Here is a 16,912-nt window from a genome sequence, read left to right as displayed (position 1 = left end):
TGAGTAGTTTTGATTTTAGCTTGACCCTTTGGGATGGCGTTTTCCTTCTAGTACCTTCTGTAAAGCTAGATTTGTGGATAGGTATTGTTTGAATTTTTTCTTTTGTCATGAAATATTTTGTTTTCTCCATCAATGGTTATGGATAGTTTTGCTGGGTAAAATAGTCTGGCCTGGCATCTGTGGTCTCTTAGGGTTTGCATGATCTCTGCCTAGGCCCTTCTGGCTTTTATGGTCTCTGCTGAGAAGTCGGGTGTAATTCTGATAGGTTTCCCATTAAATGTTATTTGGCCCTTTTTCCTTGCATGTTTTAATGTTTTTTTCTTTGTTCTGTATGTTTTGTGTTTTGATTATTATGTGGTGGGCAGTTTTTCTTTTCTGGTCAATTCTATTTGGTGTTCTGTAGGCCTCTTGTATGTTTATAGGCATCTCTTTCTTTAGATTGGGGAAATTTTCTTCTATGATTTTATTGAGAATAGTTTCTGGGCCTTGGAGACTGATATCTTCTCTTTCTTCAATGCCTATTATCCTCAGATTTCTTCTTTTCATGGTGTCCTTTATTTCTTGGATGTTTTGTGTCTAGAGTTTTCCAGATTTCACATTTTCTTTAATGGTTGCTTCAAGATCTGTGATTATATCTTCTAGACCTGAGAATCGTTCTTCCATCTCTTGGATTCTGTTAGAAAAGCTCACCTCTGTGCTGCTCGCCTTCTTCTCTGAGGTCTCATGTTCTCGTTTTTCTTCTGTCTGTGTGTTTATCATTGAATCCATTTTTGTCTTCAAATCTTGGACTAATTTTTTTTACTTCTTTCATCTGGTCGTTTACATTTTTTGCAATTTTTCCAGTTCCACTCTATGTGCTTCTTTTATGTCTCTCACCTGTTTGTCTGCATCCTCCTGCATTTGATTACGAATTTTATTTGTTTCCTCCATTAATGTCCTCATTACTAAGGATTTGAGGACATTTTCTTATATTTCCATTGATTTTGAGTTCTCTGGGTTGTTTTCTTTGGGTTATCTGGAAACTGGAGACGCCACGTTGTTTGAAGGGTTTTTGCCTATGCTTTTACGCTGTCCTTTAGACATCTTGGTGTCTTTGTTTTTGTTGGGTAGCTTCCAGAGTTGCATGCAGGGAGTCTGATGAAAGATTCACTTGTTTTCTCATGATTTCCATAGGCTGGAAGCTCTGACACTTCACTGGTATGGATGGCATGAGGTTAGCACTGTCATTTTGGTCTCTCACAGGCAGTGATCCTCAGCTCCCCTGTGCTGTGGATCCTGCAATCGTTCTGGGTCTCTGAATGAGCGTTGGGTCAGGCCAAGATATCCACAGCCTTCTGGGTTCCCTGCCAAGTCCGGCCACGGACACTGGGCCCGAACCACGCGCCGAGCTCAGCTGGATTCTCAGGGCCTGAACTGTCTGCTGAGCTCAGCTAGATTCTCAGGGCCTGAACTGACTGCCGATCTCAGCTAGGGATTCTGGAAACAAAATGCACACAGAGTCCAGCCAGAATTTTGTGGGGCTGGGACTGCGCACCAAGCTCAACTAGGGGTTTTTGGCCCGAAGTGTGTGCTGTGGTCAGTTTTTGACTCAGGGCCTGAACTGTCCGCCAAGCTCAACCAGGAATTCTAGATTCAAACTGCACACTGTGTCCAACCAGAGTCTTAGAGCCTGGACTGTGCCAAAAGCTCTGCTAGAGTCTCTGGGCCCAATCTGTCTGCCAAGCACAGTTAGGGACTCAGGCCCCAAACTTCACGCCGAGCTCCACCCGAGTCTCCGGGGCAGAATTGTGCACCGAGCTCAGCCAGGGACTCTGGACTCACACTGAACGCTGAATTCAGCCTGGGACTCCGGGCCTATACTGCATGGATAGTCCAGCCAGAGTTTTGGAGCCGCCAAGCCTGTGCGCACAGCTCAATTAGAGTCTTGGGCCCAATCTGCACAGCAAGTCTAGCTAGGGCCTTGGAGCTGAATTTGCGTGCTGACCTCAGCCTGTTTTAGTGCCCCAGAACTGCCCGCTGAGCTGTGCTAGTGTCTTAGTCAGAACTACTCGTTGATGTGAGGTAGTGCCTCTGGTGGTGCTGAGTGTTCTGCCCAGCCTGCATCACAGCTGGAGAACTGCGGCTGCGCTCAGCTGGTGCCTAGGGTGGAACTGAGCGCTCCCCCCAGCAGGGGAGCTGTGGCTGTGTTGAGATAGTGCCTATTGCAGAATTGCTTGCTGTGCTGAGACAGTGTCTCCATGGCACTACGCACTGAGCTGAACCAGGGACTTTGTGGCTGAACTGTCCGCTGAGTCCAGTTTGGGTCACAAGGCATGACGTGACCCAAATCCCGTCCAGAGTCCCCTCTCCTGCAGCAACACCTACTGGCCACCACCGGAAGGCTCAGAGCTGCAAACCTCATCCACTGCCACTGCTGATGCTGGTGCTGCCACTGTTGCCGCTACCTCTGCTGCTCCAATCTGAGAAAGTCCTCGCTCCTCCCATGTGCAGGGGCATGTAGGTCCTCTGCACCCTGGTCCCTGCAAACTGTGTAGCACTCCCGCTGCCATGGTGTGGGGACCTTGGTGTTCCTGGCTCAGAAATCTGTGCAATTCCCTGAGTTGTTCACTGGAGCCTCCAAACACGGTCCACACTGCTCGCCGCCATCTTGGATTCCTCCATCTTTATCTTTTGAGACAGTATCAGACAGTGAAATCTATGTCTCATTATATTGGTTAGAATGCTGGTGAATTAGATGCTGATTTCCATCTGGAACGCAGCTGTTTCTCTCACAGCTGGGATTTTGACATCCTGTCATACCTGTCTTTTTAAACAGGTTCTGGTGATTTGAACTCAGGTTCTCAGTCTTATACTTTACCCATAAAAGCATTCTTCTGCTTTACCCTATTCTCTGTTTTGAAAGCAGACTGAGTTGGAAATTTGTATTAGTGTCTCTTTTCTTTTATGTTATTCTCTTAACAGCAGAGACACTTTATAAGCACTCTAAGGCCTTTGTTTCTTTTTATGTTTTGCAGTGTTAGAGATCAGACCCAATGTATTGCACATGTTGGACAAATACTCTATCACTGAGCTAATAATCTTTGCCTAGTGATCTTCTTTAAAAGAAAATGTTGAGTCCTGGGGATCTAGCTGAGAGTACAACATACTTCTGAATAATGTGAGAACCTGAGTGTGAATCCCCAGATACCACATAAACAAAACAACAAAAACAAACAAACAAACAAACATGGTAGTACAGGCCTGTAATCCCAGGTAGCAGGCAGATACAAGAAAGTCTACAGATGCCGGTGGGCCAGGTTGTCTTTTTAACACAGTATAAACTACAAATGGAGTATATCTTAGATAAGGAAGAAGTGATCACTTATATGCGACATAGTCCTCTGACTTCCACATGTCTATTGTCTCTCTTTCTCTTTCTCTCTCTGTGTCTCTGTCACTGTCTCTCTCCATCTCAATCTTTCTCTGTCTTTCTATGTCTGTACTGTCTCTCTGTGTCTCTCTCTTTCCCTTTCTGTCTTCTCTCTCTCTCTCTCTCTCTCTCTCACAATACTTAAAAATATACCTAGAATAATTTACCATGTACTGATAATATAATATACATGTGTGTTCACTTTTCTCAAACTTCCAGAAAAATTTAGGCACATGCAATACAAACCATAAAAACATTTTTGCTTTAGCAGATTATTAATGATAATTCATCCCTTTTTGGATGTAGAGATAGATCAGTGGTTAAAAGCACTGGCTGCTCTTCCAACGGACCTGGTTTTTATTTCCAGCACCCACATGGAAGCCAACAACAATCTATATCTCAAATTCCAGGGGATCTCATGTCTTCTACTAGTCCTCATAAGCAACAGGCAAATACATGGTTTATAGACATGCATGCATGAAAAATACCTATACAGAAAAAATAAAAATAAAGTTTTAATTTAAAAAGGGCAGTTTACACCTTTATCTTGTTTTAAATACACCTTAAATCTCAAATGTTAAGAACAGATATTTTATTTACTCTATTTTAGTTCAAGTCTAGAAGTCCGGACAGTTAATGTAGTCTTAGTCCTGAAAGTCATTTGTAGCTAGTGTAGTCTCCTTATACGGTTGTTTGTATTAAAATGAAAAGTGTATTTAATCTGTGTAATACTAAAGGCTATCTTGTTTCTCTCTTTTGCTTTCCAGAGAAATTGCACATTTCAACATTTAATATGCATTTTTATGTAAGAGAAAAATCCCTGATGTTAGTAATTTGTTTCTTAAAAGTTTGATCACTGCTGAAAGTCTCACAGCCTGTTTTCTGCCTCTAGGTGTAATGCATAGAGTCCAGGTTCAGTATTTCACACTTGAAAGTGGGACTCTCTTTATTATAGAAGCTTTTAATCTTTATACATGTCATGGCATGCTGTATTTCATTAAACAACTGAATTTCATAACAAGGAGCAGACATTTCTTCAAAGAACCTGATCAAGTTCTGTAGCCCATTTCCATCTGGCATTGCATTTGTTAAACTAGACACAAAATATTTATAAATGACATTTTGCCTTTCCAGCAATTAAGTAGTTCAAAAGTTCCCTTTGTTATGTGTGACTCTGCAATTATATTTATTTTGAACTGGCTCTTCAATTTGTTCTATCAAATGTTTGGAGGTTAGAGCAAGACATTAATCATATGCAGGTGTGGAAACAAGATTTTTTTATGTATAAAAGCATTTCATTTTATAGTTACCATTTGCAGTTTTAGCACATCTGCTGCTCTGCATTCCTGTGAAACAGAGAAGCCTAGCTTTTTCCATACTAGGGGGATAACATGTTTGAGTCTTACCATATATTGGGGATCTTTCCTCTACTTGCTGACATTTCTTATGCCATCTCTCCTTGCAGTGCTCATTCTCCTTATTGTCACTATGAGAAGACGTAAAAAGGAGCCTCTCATCTTTGATGAGGAGAGGGATATTAGAGAAAATATTGTCAGATATGATGACGAAGGCGGGGGAGAAGAAGACACTGAAGCCTTTGACATGGCTGCACTGAGAAACCTCAATGTAATAAGAGACACCAAAACCCGGAGAGATGTGACTCCTGAAATTCAGTTCTTGAGTCGACCTACTTTTAAAAGCATTCCAGATAATGTCATTTTTAGGGAATTTATTTGGGAAAGACTGAAAGAAGCTGATGTGGATCCAGGGGCCCCACCATATGACTCTCTGCAGACTTACGCATTTGAAGGAAATGGCTCAGTAGCTGAATCTCTCAGTTCATTAGATTCCATCAGCTCAAACTCAGACCAGAATTATGACTATCTAAGTGACTGGGGTCCTCGTTTTAAACGACTGGCTGACATGTATGGAAATGGCCACGAGAGTTTGTACTCATAGCCTTGGACCTTTAATTCAAAATTTACTGAAGAGCAAGTCATCAGGAAAACACCTTCAAAGAGGAAAAAAAAAAAGGAAGAAATACTACATACAGTGAACAAGAACTCCACTTGTTTGACAAAAGAGGTTGTAAATATGTTTCCATTTTTAACTGTTAAGGCTTCTGCCTTGGTGAAACAGTCACTAGATTATCCAAGGGATTTCACTGACCATAGACTCTGAGCATTTGAAGTGGTTTTTTTTTGTTTGTTTGTTTTGTTTGTTTTTGATAAAAAGCAATGCTTAGTTGTTTCTGAATAGATAGCAACTGTCATATACTTGCAAAAGCACCTAACCTGTTTGATAATGTCCAGCATTGTCAGTGTGCTAAGGATGCCCTGCACTGACTTTCATAGAATCTCTGTGAGAAGAATAGAGCATGAGTTGCCATTGAAATAAATCCCAGAACTTCTTGCCTATCAAAACTTGGGAAGATTTTATTTCTACTGAAGCTTCCATTTTATCATTGCTGGTGCATAGAAATATTTTTATTTGATTTTATTGAGCAATATATAAATTTTTGTAATAACTTCCTGAAGTAAAACTCTTTAATAAAGACCAATAAAACTTAACATAAGGCAACATAAGTCTATGTTTTGCCAATAAGTTACATGAAATGCTCCAATTAAAGGAAAGGGACATGATTCTCCTCATTTGAAGTAGTTTTTTTTTATTGCCTTTTTTTATTAATTTATTCTTGTTACATATCAATGTTTATCCCATCCCTTGTATCCTCCCATTCTTCCCGCCCTCCCCCTTTTCCCATTATTCCCATCCCCTATGACTGTTCCTGAGGGGGATTACCTCCCCCTGTGTATGCTCATAGGGTATCAAGTCTCTTCTTGGTAACCTGCTGTCCTTCCTCTGAGTGCCACCAGGTCTCCCCCTCCAGGGGACATGGTAAAATGTGAGGCACCAGAGTACATGAGAAAATCATATCACACTCTCCACTCAACTGGGGAGAATATTCTGGCCATTGGCTAGATCTGGGTAGGGGTTTAAAGTTTACTGCCTGTATTGTCCTTGGCTGGTGCCTTAGTTTGAGCGGGACCCCTGGGCCCAAATCTGCCTATCATAATGTTCTACTTGTAGGTTTCTAGGACCCTCTGGATCCTTCTACTTTGTTAGTCTCCCATGCTTCTCTCATTTAGAATCCCAATAGGATGTCCTCCCCTCTGCCCCAGTTTCCTGGTAAGTGAAGGCTTTCGTGGGACATGCCCCTTTGAAATGCATGTGTAAGTCTGATTTAAAACAGTAGTTGCTATCTATTCATTAGTTTTTACTATCTCTTCTGATTTGTACAGGAGAATATGTTGTGTTTGAAGCATAGTGTTGTGTTCATTTTGAAGCTCCAGCCGCCACTCAGTTCAGGTTCATCTTGTTGCTTCCCAGCCCTAAACTAAGCTCATTGGTATATGCTGTCCTCTCTGCAGCTTAGACTACAGGGAGGGCGTGAAGCATAGAAAATATCAGCACAGCAAGTGAGTCTCATTGCCACTCACTTTTCAAACAGAATCATGGCCTCAAGAACATAAAAGCTGTTCTTTGCAGCCATTAGAGTGTACAAAACTGTCGGATTAAAATATTTGTTTTACGGTAACAGTTTGGGGAGAGTTGAGATTTTTCTTTGATTTAGAAATTATTTTCTGAAATCATGAGTTCTATGTGTTCCAAAGACTTTCAAAGACCTGTTTCCAAGACTTTGTTGATGTAAACATATTATGTGAAAGACTGAATTTTTAATTATATTTTAAAAAGTATAATGTTATACATTTCAAGCCATCGTGTCCCCATGAATTGAACCAAGTGATGTGTAATTACTCTAGTGGTTGAGATGTGCCAAAGTGAGCAGAGCAATTTCGTGTAATCATATGTATTTCCAAATGAGATGATGTCTCAGAATAAGATGACTTTTTTAAAGAAAATAATATTTCTACTTATTTTTCCTAGATTGATACTAGTTTATTGTGCATATAATCAAGTAAGGATGAATTTATTTTTTCTTTCTTTTTTGAAATCATTTTTGGGTTCTGAGTAAACCTATAGCTAGTTAACACTGTGTATGAATTGTGTTTTAATGACTTCCTTCTGAGAAGCAGGAAATTGGAAGTAGAATATTATGTTAATAGAGGAGAAGCTATGTAGGATGCTGTAATTTCCAGTCCACAATTAGAAATGGAGTATGTGAAAGTGGCCTTCAGTTTCATAACATCAATAAGTCAATAAATTTGATTAACACAAAGAATCCTTAAGTTGAATAAGTTATTGAGATCCTGTTCCATGACTAGATATGCATATGCAAAAAGTTTTACAACATAGAAAAATATTTTTTATAACCCTTAGCCACACATACAAGTTTTTCAAATCAAAACATCCATCATATTTACTTAGTTTAATAAAATTAGTTGGTAGTGCAGGAATTATATAAATGCTGAATCTGCAAAGTGCTGAGAAAATTTTAACTAGTCCCCTATGTTTGAAAGAAAATGAAATATTGCAATCGATACTGGTGTAAAACTGCTGATTTATTTTCACATATATCAAAAAATGATGGTGTGGTTGATTTTCACTACAGGAACCTTTCATTGTAGCACAGACTTTTTCACCTTGAAATGTGGATGAATTTTCCTTTTGCTAGTGGTAGCTTAAGAAAATAATAGTTATACTTTATCTAGTGGATTGAAATTCTTCACATCAGTAACAATATTGATTCAGTTCTGTTGTAGTTTTTGTTGAAGATATATTGCCAGATATAAATTCTTAATACCAGTAGAATTTAACTTAAAAGTAATGGGGGTAAAATTGATATTGTTTATTATTTTACTTTTCTTTTATGTTATAAAATCTAATGGTATATCATATATATATATATATATATATATATATATATATATATATATATATATATATATATATATATATAATTTCAGAGCTAAGAAATCGCATCCATTGACCTAATAGATGAATTATTACATAAATTCAGGGATTTCTCTAGGTCTATTTAAATATATATATTTATTTATTACTGATTTAAAATTGTCACTGTACTTTAAGCAATCAGAAGTAGCTCAAGAACAAGTATCTACCTTATTATTCAAATTCATTTAAGTTGATTTGATTTTTAACATGAATTTGATCTCAGTATAATATGAAGGCTTAGACAATTTAAGTAATTGCAGAAGTTACTCCTTTCTTCATATTATCTGCTAAAAACACTTTATCAGCAGTCCACTGATCTCCTCCCTTTTGTTTTCTTTTTATTTTTAGGCATGGTCCTATCCTATAGCCAAAGGTTGCCTCATACTAATAGAAATCCTCTTGTCTAAATCTCTGTTCTATATGATGTAAAGTTTTATGTGTGCATTCTTGATTTCTACATCCTGAACTATTTCATCAAATTATAGCAACTATAGCTATATTATGAATAAATATAATATCAAATAATGATCTTAAATGATGTTGTGCTAAATTATATTCCTGATCAAAAATGCACCCATGAAAGTAAGTGTATAAAAAAAAATAATCACTTCATTGTAAGAATCCATATCTTAACAACTTACAGCTTAGAAAACTGGGGACATAGTCCATATATTCAAATACTTCTCATTTGTACAACACACAAATTCATTGTGTGCAAAGATATATTTATTTTGAACAGTTTCATTTCTTTAGAATCTAATTGTGGTTACTTTATTACTATGTATGTCGAAGAAATACATCCAAGTACCTTTTCTGAATTATTTGTTGGATAAATTTAAATCATCACAAAAATATAAACCATACCATACAATACACCATTATCTTTTACAAACCAAAATAAAAAAATGAGATCAAGAAAAATATTGACACATGAAGGCAATGAGTAAATCAGTATACCAATAATTACTCAGTGTACCTGGCAACATATTCCTTTGCTACAAACCTCTGTTGGGACAAAGTACAGTTGAAGTTGCATGGAAAAACATTCAGGGTATATAAGCATTATATATTGAGAAGGATTGATGGTTCTAACATACATAAACATTTTCATTTACCTTATCTCTAAGCATGTTCAACCTACACTTGCCTTGGTAATGAACAGGAAGAGACAACTGTACTTCACCAACAGGAGAGTTGTACAGGTATAGACAACACCTGTGGTATGATCTTAAGCAGAAATGGATATTTCAAGACAGTGTTAATAGTTCTATTCAAATGTTAACTTGAAAGAAGGTAAAAATAAGCTAAGTTAAATATCTGATAAAAGGAAAACATTTTAGTTTTAACATTTTAAACTTTCAAGCAATAGAAATCGTAACCATTATGTTTTCAATTCTAACCGGCCAGCTGTTGATTTCCTCATTGTTTTAATTGTCCTAATTTGTTTATTTATCACTATTTACATGTTTGTTTACAGATAATCTAACTTAACTATAGTTTATTAAATCTTCATCCTTGCTTTTTCAGGTTAGAGATAGCTGAAGGCAGTAAATGATGTGATAATTAATACATGAATTCATCTGCTATTTGTTACTTTACCTTTATTTTTACCTTAAATAAAAAGACTTAATTATTCACAATAAACAGGGCAGACATATACAATGGAATATATAACTTTGGAAGGGAATGATAATACAATCATGTGTCATAACCAAATATAATTTATCAAAATTGATACAAAAACTCCAGTGCCTTGCATATAATAAAGAAAGATTTTATAGCCCATATATTTAATTTAAATAGATTAATTCTCAAATAAATGGTATAAGCCCTTAACAACATTAAAATGATGTGAGGCTGTAGCTAGGAAACAAAAGGAGAAAATTCCTGGTAAAAATTTTAAGGAGAAATCAATGTGTGGGATACATAACCCCACATGCTTAAATGGCAGTACTGATTCCTATTGGCTCAGTGTACCTGAAAATGGGATGTCTCTGAATATTTATACATGTATATGATTGGAACCGTTGGGAAGCAAGTTGGCTGAAGCAAGTCCAAACACATTAGTAGATTGTCAATTGGCTAATTTTTACATTATTCCTATTGTCAAATTTAACTATATATTTGTAAAAATAAAATTTCTATTTGTATAAAAAGCTTCATGGCTAATAGAAAAACACTTAGATGAAAAATGTAGAATTGTCATGTCTTACTATGTAGATGTGATCTCGCTTTAACTCATTACCTTAGATATTAATTAATTTTTGTAATGTTATCATTTTCCTTTTTGAAATTTAATGTAAGCATACATGTCTGAACCATAGACACAAGGCTGAATCTTCGTGGTTTTCTATCTTGATTATTAATAGAGTCATTTATAATATTATTTATTTACTATGCTAATGAGATTAATTGAAAGTAATTTGCAAAGTGGAAAGCACTATAAAATGTTAAGTTTTTATGACATAATGTGGAAATAAGTTTAAATGATTGATTATATTTATTTTATATAGTAAATTCAGACAATTTCTGAATCCAGAAACAGTTCATTAGAATAATTAATAGAAAATAGACTCAAAAAACTACTGGAACATTTTTCATTCATCTGATATCAATAATTTACAAAAGTTAAAACTATCAATTTTACAAAAGATTACAAATAACAAATTTTTCTCACTCATGTCATGAGTGCATGTAAGATGGAGGCATGTAGACACTCCCCAGTAATACTACAGAACAACAAAAAAAGAAATGCCCAAATATAAAGGATTCTTGAGGCAATGACACTCAAAAACCAGTTTGTTTTCAGGCACTCAATGAAGAAAAAAATGGATATTCTTGAAAGTTCTGTAATTTTGAGATAAATACACACACACATATAGAGACACACACAGACACACATACAGACACACACACACATAATATGGACTGAAATACTTTCACTTTTGTATATACATATGGTGTTAAATTTTTGGAAACATATATATATGTAACTTAAAATTTTATGTTTATAAAACACATTGATATATATATATATATATATATATATATATATATGTATATATATATATAATGTACACACATTTATACAAGTTTGGTTTAATAGTTAATGTGACATGTGGCTCTTGATATTTGCTTTCCATTTTTAAATTAGTTATAATCACCAACTCTAGCTTCTACAATGTTCTGTGAAAACATTGCTGAAGCTTCTCACTGACACTTATTTAAAAATTTTCAAATTGTAGAGAAATGAACACTTCATATAGGTAAAATTCGAACATTATCTTTCACTCAAGTTGTTACTGCATATTAGTATGATTCTAGTGTAACTATTGTAAAATTAGTTAGAATATCTTTTGTAGCTTCTTTTGTCTACTTAAGACTCACTTATCTAAAACAATATGATAGAGTACAGGAATGCTATCTCTACTGACTATAAATTCATCCAGATACCCAGTTACATTTGCCCTTGAAAGAAAAAATGGAACACAAAGCTAGGGTATGAATATGTGGCAGAGCCTCAGAGGATCCTTTTTTGATCAGGTTAAGTATTATCTTGCAGTGAAATATGATTAGGAGACTTTGTAGATGCAGGAACCAATGTACAGTTGCCAAACCACAGTGATAGAGACATGTATATAAAATTAACAGTGAATAAATGAGTCATGAGTAGAAAAAAATGTGGGAGTACTATAGATACTAAGATCGTTTCAGAGTTTTGATTTTGTTTATATGTATTTTTTGTATTAAAAATAACTGAAAATTTATCCAGGTATCGTAGTATATACTTGTAGCCCTAATAATAAGGATATTAGAAATGGAAGACTGCAGGTTTGAGACCATCTGGGCTACAATTAATATCATATCTCAAAAACAGAAGAAAATACACAAATAAAGAAATATTGGCAGAAAATAAAATACTGTAGGAAGATTTTCCCAGTTCCTGATAACTACTTACTCTGTTATCTACTATAATTTATTTTGCTTCACAACTTGTTACAATGGAAATTATTATTAAATTCTGATATTTCTTTGTAAGCAACTGATTTTGTATGAAATTATCATAATAAATTTTTCTATGTACATGCAATTTTAAGTTCCAGAAAAATCCTCATGAAATGTGTGAAATCATTTTCTTACAAACAGAATTGCCAGAGTCATGATCTGTTTCTGCAGAAAGGCATCCTTCTTTCAATGGAGAAACTCAGAAGTCCAGAATTATTGTGATGTGTCTCAGAAATCACAGGGAATAAATGATGGAGGTCAAAATAGGAATATAATCTTGAGTCATCATCTTTTGTCCATATTTTATATCATTATTAACTTTCAAGGATTGGTAATTTATTTTGGGTAGGTAAAATGACTTGAATTTAATTTTTAAACTATGCATTACTATTTAAGTAAGATTTATACTTTTTCAAGTCTCTTAGATTTTTATTTATTCTTCTACTAAAACAAAAATTATGTTACACTTTGTTTCTGAATTAAGAGAAAATAGAATATGTATCACCTTATTGCTATTCTCTATTTCCTGTCATCTGCTTGAGATGATAACCCAAAGCAGATAATTTCACAGCAGAAAAATTACTTTTATGCAGATTCATATAAATTAAGTTTGTTTCAAGAGATTTGTTAAGGAAGAAAATAGCAAACAAACAAAAACAAAATATATACAAAAATTAAACAAGGAAAAGTGAATCTAGGAAGCTGAGCTGTCAGCAGACAACACTGTGGGTGCCTGGGTGCCTAGCTATGGCTGGAACTCTGTAAGGAGCCATTGTACCTACATAATAGCCAATACTCAAGAAAATACCAAAGACATGACATGAATGTTATATTTCTAGTTTCTTCATTTTATTTTATTTATTTTTTTGTATGTTGTTTTTGTTTTTTTCAAGACAGGGCTTCTCTCAGTAGCCCTCACTGTCTTGGAGCTTACTTTGGAGACCAGTCTGGCCTAGAACTCAGAGATCTACTTGCTACTGCCTCTGGAGTGCTGGATGTAAAGGCATATGTCACCACCCACTGCCATTCTTTTCATTATAATGGAATAAGAAACAAAAAAAGAAACAAACCACTAAATGCACAAGAAAAATTGCCACGAAGAATATGGTACCAAGAGATTCTCAATAATTTATACTATTCTTAATATCAGAAACATAAAAATGTGATAAATTAAATATTTCAAAAATGAAAGGGAGATTAAACTGTGTAGAATAATGACCATTTTTAGTGATGGATTAACTTTATAAAAGAAACAAATAGTGTAGTCTGAAATGAATTAACATTTGTAACTAAATAGTAGAAGTAGATTCTATAAGAATTGAAAGGATTGGGGATTGGGTAGGAAACGTGTAATTTTATTAGATGAAAATTGTAAGGAAGAAGTTGGGTATGGAAAAAGAATTGTACAAAAAAGGACAGATAAAGACTTAAAAGCTGGGCTGGTGGCTTATCCTCTGGAGACAGAGGAAGGTGGTTTTCTAGAAATTCAGGCTAGATTATAAAGTGAGTTCCATGAAAACCTTGGATATGCAATAAAATAGCCTTGTTTTTTTTTTAACAATCAAAATGTTTATTTTGCATGATAATTTAATAATAATTAAATTGAAATAGTATTTATTATATTAGACTACTGCCAGAGATATAATTAGGCTTAAAAACAGATTGGATAAAACTATCATTTTGAGTGCCCTATAGATAGAAAGCTATAATCTGCAAAACATGAGTATAAAGATAAAAATGGAGTCTTATAAGAAGACATTAGCAATGTTTTAATGTCTTACTTGATTTCAATCTTTAAAGCTTTTAGCTTGGTCTGAGGTCTCCTATCTAATATTATAAAAGTTGTACACATTGTACAATATAGTTTAAATCAGGCTTAATTGCATACTGAGCTAATTTTATTATAAATATATGAAGCATCAATTTTGGCAAAATAAATTGTGTACACTTTTCAAAACTTGTTTCATACTTGTGAAAATATGGCAATGATTTTCAAGTGATGTTAACTATGGAAGAGATGATCAGCTTTTATATTTTTTTCTTTTCTGTCTAGTGCATGTTTGATGATTTCATCATTTGAAATCAGAAGTGAAAGTTAAGTCACACTTTTATTCTCTAATGGGAGATAGGTTTATTTAAACAGGAAAATTCAATAAACTAAACATGTAAGTGGTATACTTCAGTCATGTTTTATACTTTGCTGAGTATTTTTCTGCATCTCTAGGTCCATTAAAATATTTGGCTGTACCCACAGAAAGTATAGTTCAGCTCACCTTGGGTCAGTCCACCACTCAAGGGACTTTTCTCTCACCAATTCAGATATATACCACCTGTGGGTGATTTAGGATATTAGTGGCTTGTGTCCCAACTTTCACATGGCCTTGAAATCCGTGTTTAGTAATTTCCCATTTTTCTTAAAATGTAAAATTTTCTTTCATTGAATTCAAGGTAAAATTATCATATCAATTCTTTCTTCTGAATATGAAAATCTGTGAGATTTGAAGTGGATGATATCAATGCTTGTTGAAAAACATGGCCAGTGACTTATAATATAGGCATATCTTTTTTCTTAAAGACATTTTTTGAAAGACAATTAATTTGTCCTCAAACTAAATGAAAAAATAAAATGGAAAGTACTACTTGGAGATGAGGCAGGCATTAGAGATTTCTTTGACCTATAAGCACATGAATGGAATAAAAGTCGTCAATCTCTACTTTCCTTAGTCATAAATTTAAACCTACATTCTGCACTCCAAAGTGTTGGTAGTGAAGTTTTGTGTAAGATCAATCTAAGTAGGTTAATTGATTATTCTTTTTTTAATTGATTATTCTTAAAAATGAGTTACCCATTATTTTAATCATAAAATACTTAAAACACATAAATACATGTAGGCCCTTTTTCTTAACAATTAAACTTTATTATACAAACCAACTAGCTCACACAAGAAGGAAAAAAGGTTAAAGGGAAAAAAGAGTGAACCTTCCGGTATCTGTTCCATGGGACGGGTCCTTAGGTATCCCTAGCCTGTGTGCTGACCCAGCCTGTTCACTGATCCACATGCGCTCAAGCCCAGTCTCAACTTGTTGTTTTCTCCTCCCCACCTGCCGGAGTCATGGAGTCATGTGGGAAGGGTGGTCTCCTTCTCCTGTTGAGCGTCAATTAGAAAAACAATAGTCCAAGTGTGGGCCCAGCTCTGTTTCCTGAATTCCAGGCCCAGGATGGCTCCACTCAGTCTGTCAGAAGGTATTGATGGGGTGTCCAAGGATAAAGCCTGCCAAGACTGCTTCCACATGTGACAAAGCCTAGTCTTTCCCACAAATACATCTTAACATATATAAAGAAATTCATATGCTGCATATTTTACTAGTATTGTACATGGTCTCTGAGTAGTGGTACTGATATTTCACCTACAAAGAAAATAAAAATCAAAGAGACTTGGTGAAATAACTTATGCAATGTACAAATTGATAGGAAGTCTTGAATAAACAAATCATTGATCAGTATCCTTATCACATAATGTGAACCTTAATATCTTAATATTGTATTTTCACTATTAACTTTGCATTAAATAGTTATCATATATTTTTTAAGTTTTTGAGATTATAATACAATTACATTCTTTTCCCCTTCTCTTTGATTCCTTCAAACCCTCTCCTATACCCATCCTTCCTATTTTTTTAATTCATGGCCTCTTTTTCTTCCATTGATTTTAGTTATATATATGCATCTAAATACACAAATACAAGCTGGTGGGTTAATTTATCCAAGACTGATTGATTATTATGGAAGAGGAGGTAGGAAGATTCTAAGATGCAGAATATGAGCAAGGTAGCTATGAGACTGTGTCTCCTAGAAAAACATAAGTTACACCCGTAAAGTCTCATCAGTATGACTGCATGAACATGAGTTAGACAAGGACAACAATAGACTTGTTAAAGTGGACCTAGAAATCCCAAGAGTTCTCAGCAATACACAAAGATCTACAGCCATCTTAGGAACTCTTAGACTGGAGTAATACTCTTCCCAAGAGAACTTAAATCATCTTTTTCTTCTTTCTTAGTATTTGGTTTTAATTAAAAAAAAACTTTCTTAATTTCCAGTCACATACATTCTAGTTAATGTTTTGCTGTTTTTTAGGCAATTTCTTTATTTCATTTAAGAACTGTTAACCTATATTTATTAAACTTAATGTAGTTTGAAAATGGTAAGTTTGAATACTGAAAAATTTTTATAAGTAAGCATAAAATATGTGAGACCCTTCTATTAAGGTCTCTAATTTCTGGATAACCTCTAACTTTGGTAAAAAATGATGGACACATTTTCTCAGCTAGGTTTCCTCTCCATCTGACCTGGGGAACCCCAAATCTTCTAAGGAGCATTACATAACCCTCAGTGAAATTACAAGCCCAACCATTAGTTCCTGATAAGAAACTCATTCAGCAAGCAACTGGAGATTTCTGGAAACATCCACCATGTGCTAATGAGGTTTTAGCTCTACCTGGAGTTCTTTCCTTACATATAGGATAATTAAGTATTGCTTTCCTCCTCTTATGATAGGACTGTGCTGTAAATTAATTATC

General features: G+C 34.9%; 1 protein-coding gene across 1 annotated transcript in view; it reads left to right on the top strand.

The window, feature by feature from the left end:
* The window catches only part of Cdh7 (cadherin 7), a 140,090-nt gene extending 134,668 nt beyond the window's left edge, over positions 1–5,422 (top strand). Inside the window, exon 11 of the mRNA XM_051147201.1 lies at positions 4,875–5,422. Within this exon, the coding sequence (XP_051003158.1) occupies positions 4,875–5,368 (494 nt within the window). The 3' untranslated portion in view covers positions 5,369–5,422. The remainder of the gene's footprint in view (positions 1–4,874) is intronic.
* Positions 5,423–16,912: the final 11,490 nt, after the last annotated feature.

Source organism: Acomys russatus, chromosome 6 (genome assembly GCF_903995435.1).
Source record: "Acomys russatus chromosome 6, mAcoRus1.1, whole genome shotgun sequence".
NCBI lineage: Eukaryota > Metazoa > Chordata > Mammalia > Rodentia > Muridae > Acomys > Acomys russatus.
The sequence above is the reverse complement of the archived record's forward strand: the minus strand, read 5'-3'. Positions and strand labels throughout refer to the sequence as shown.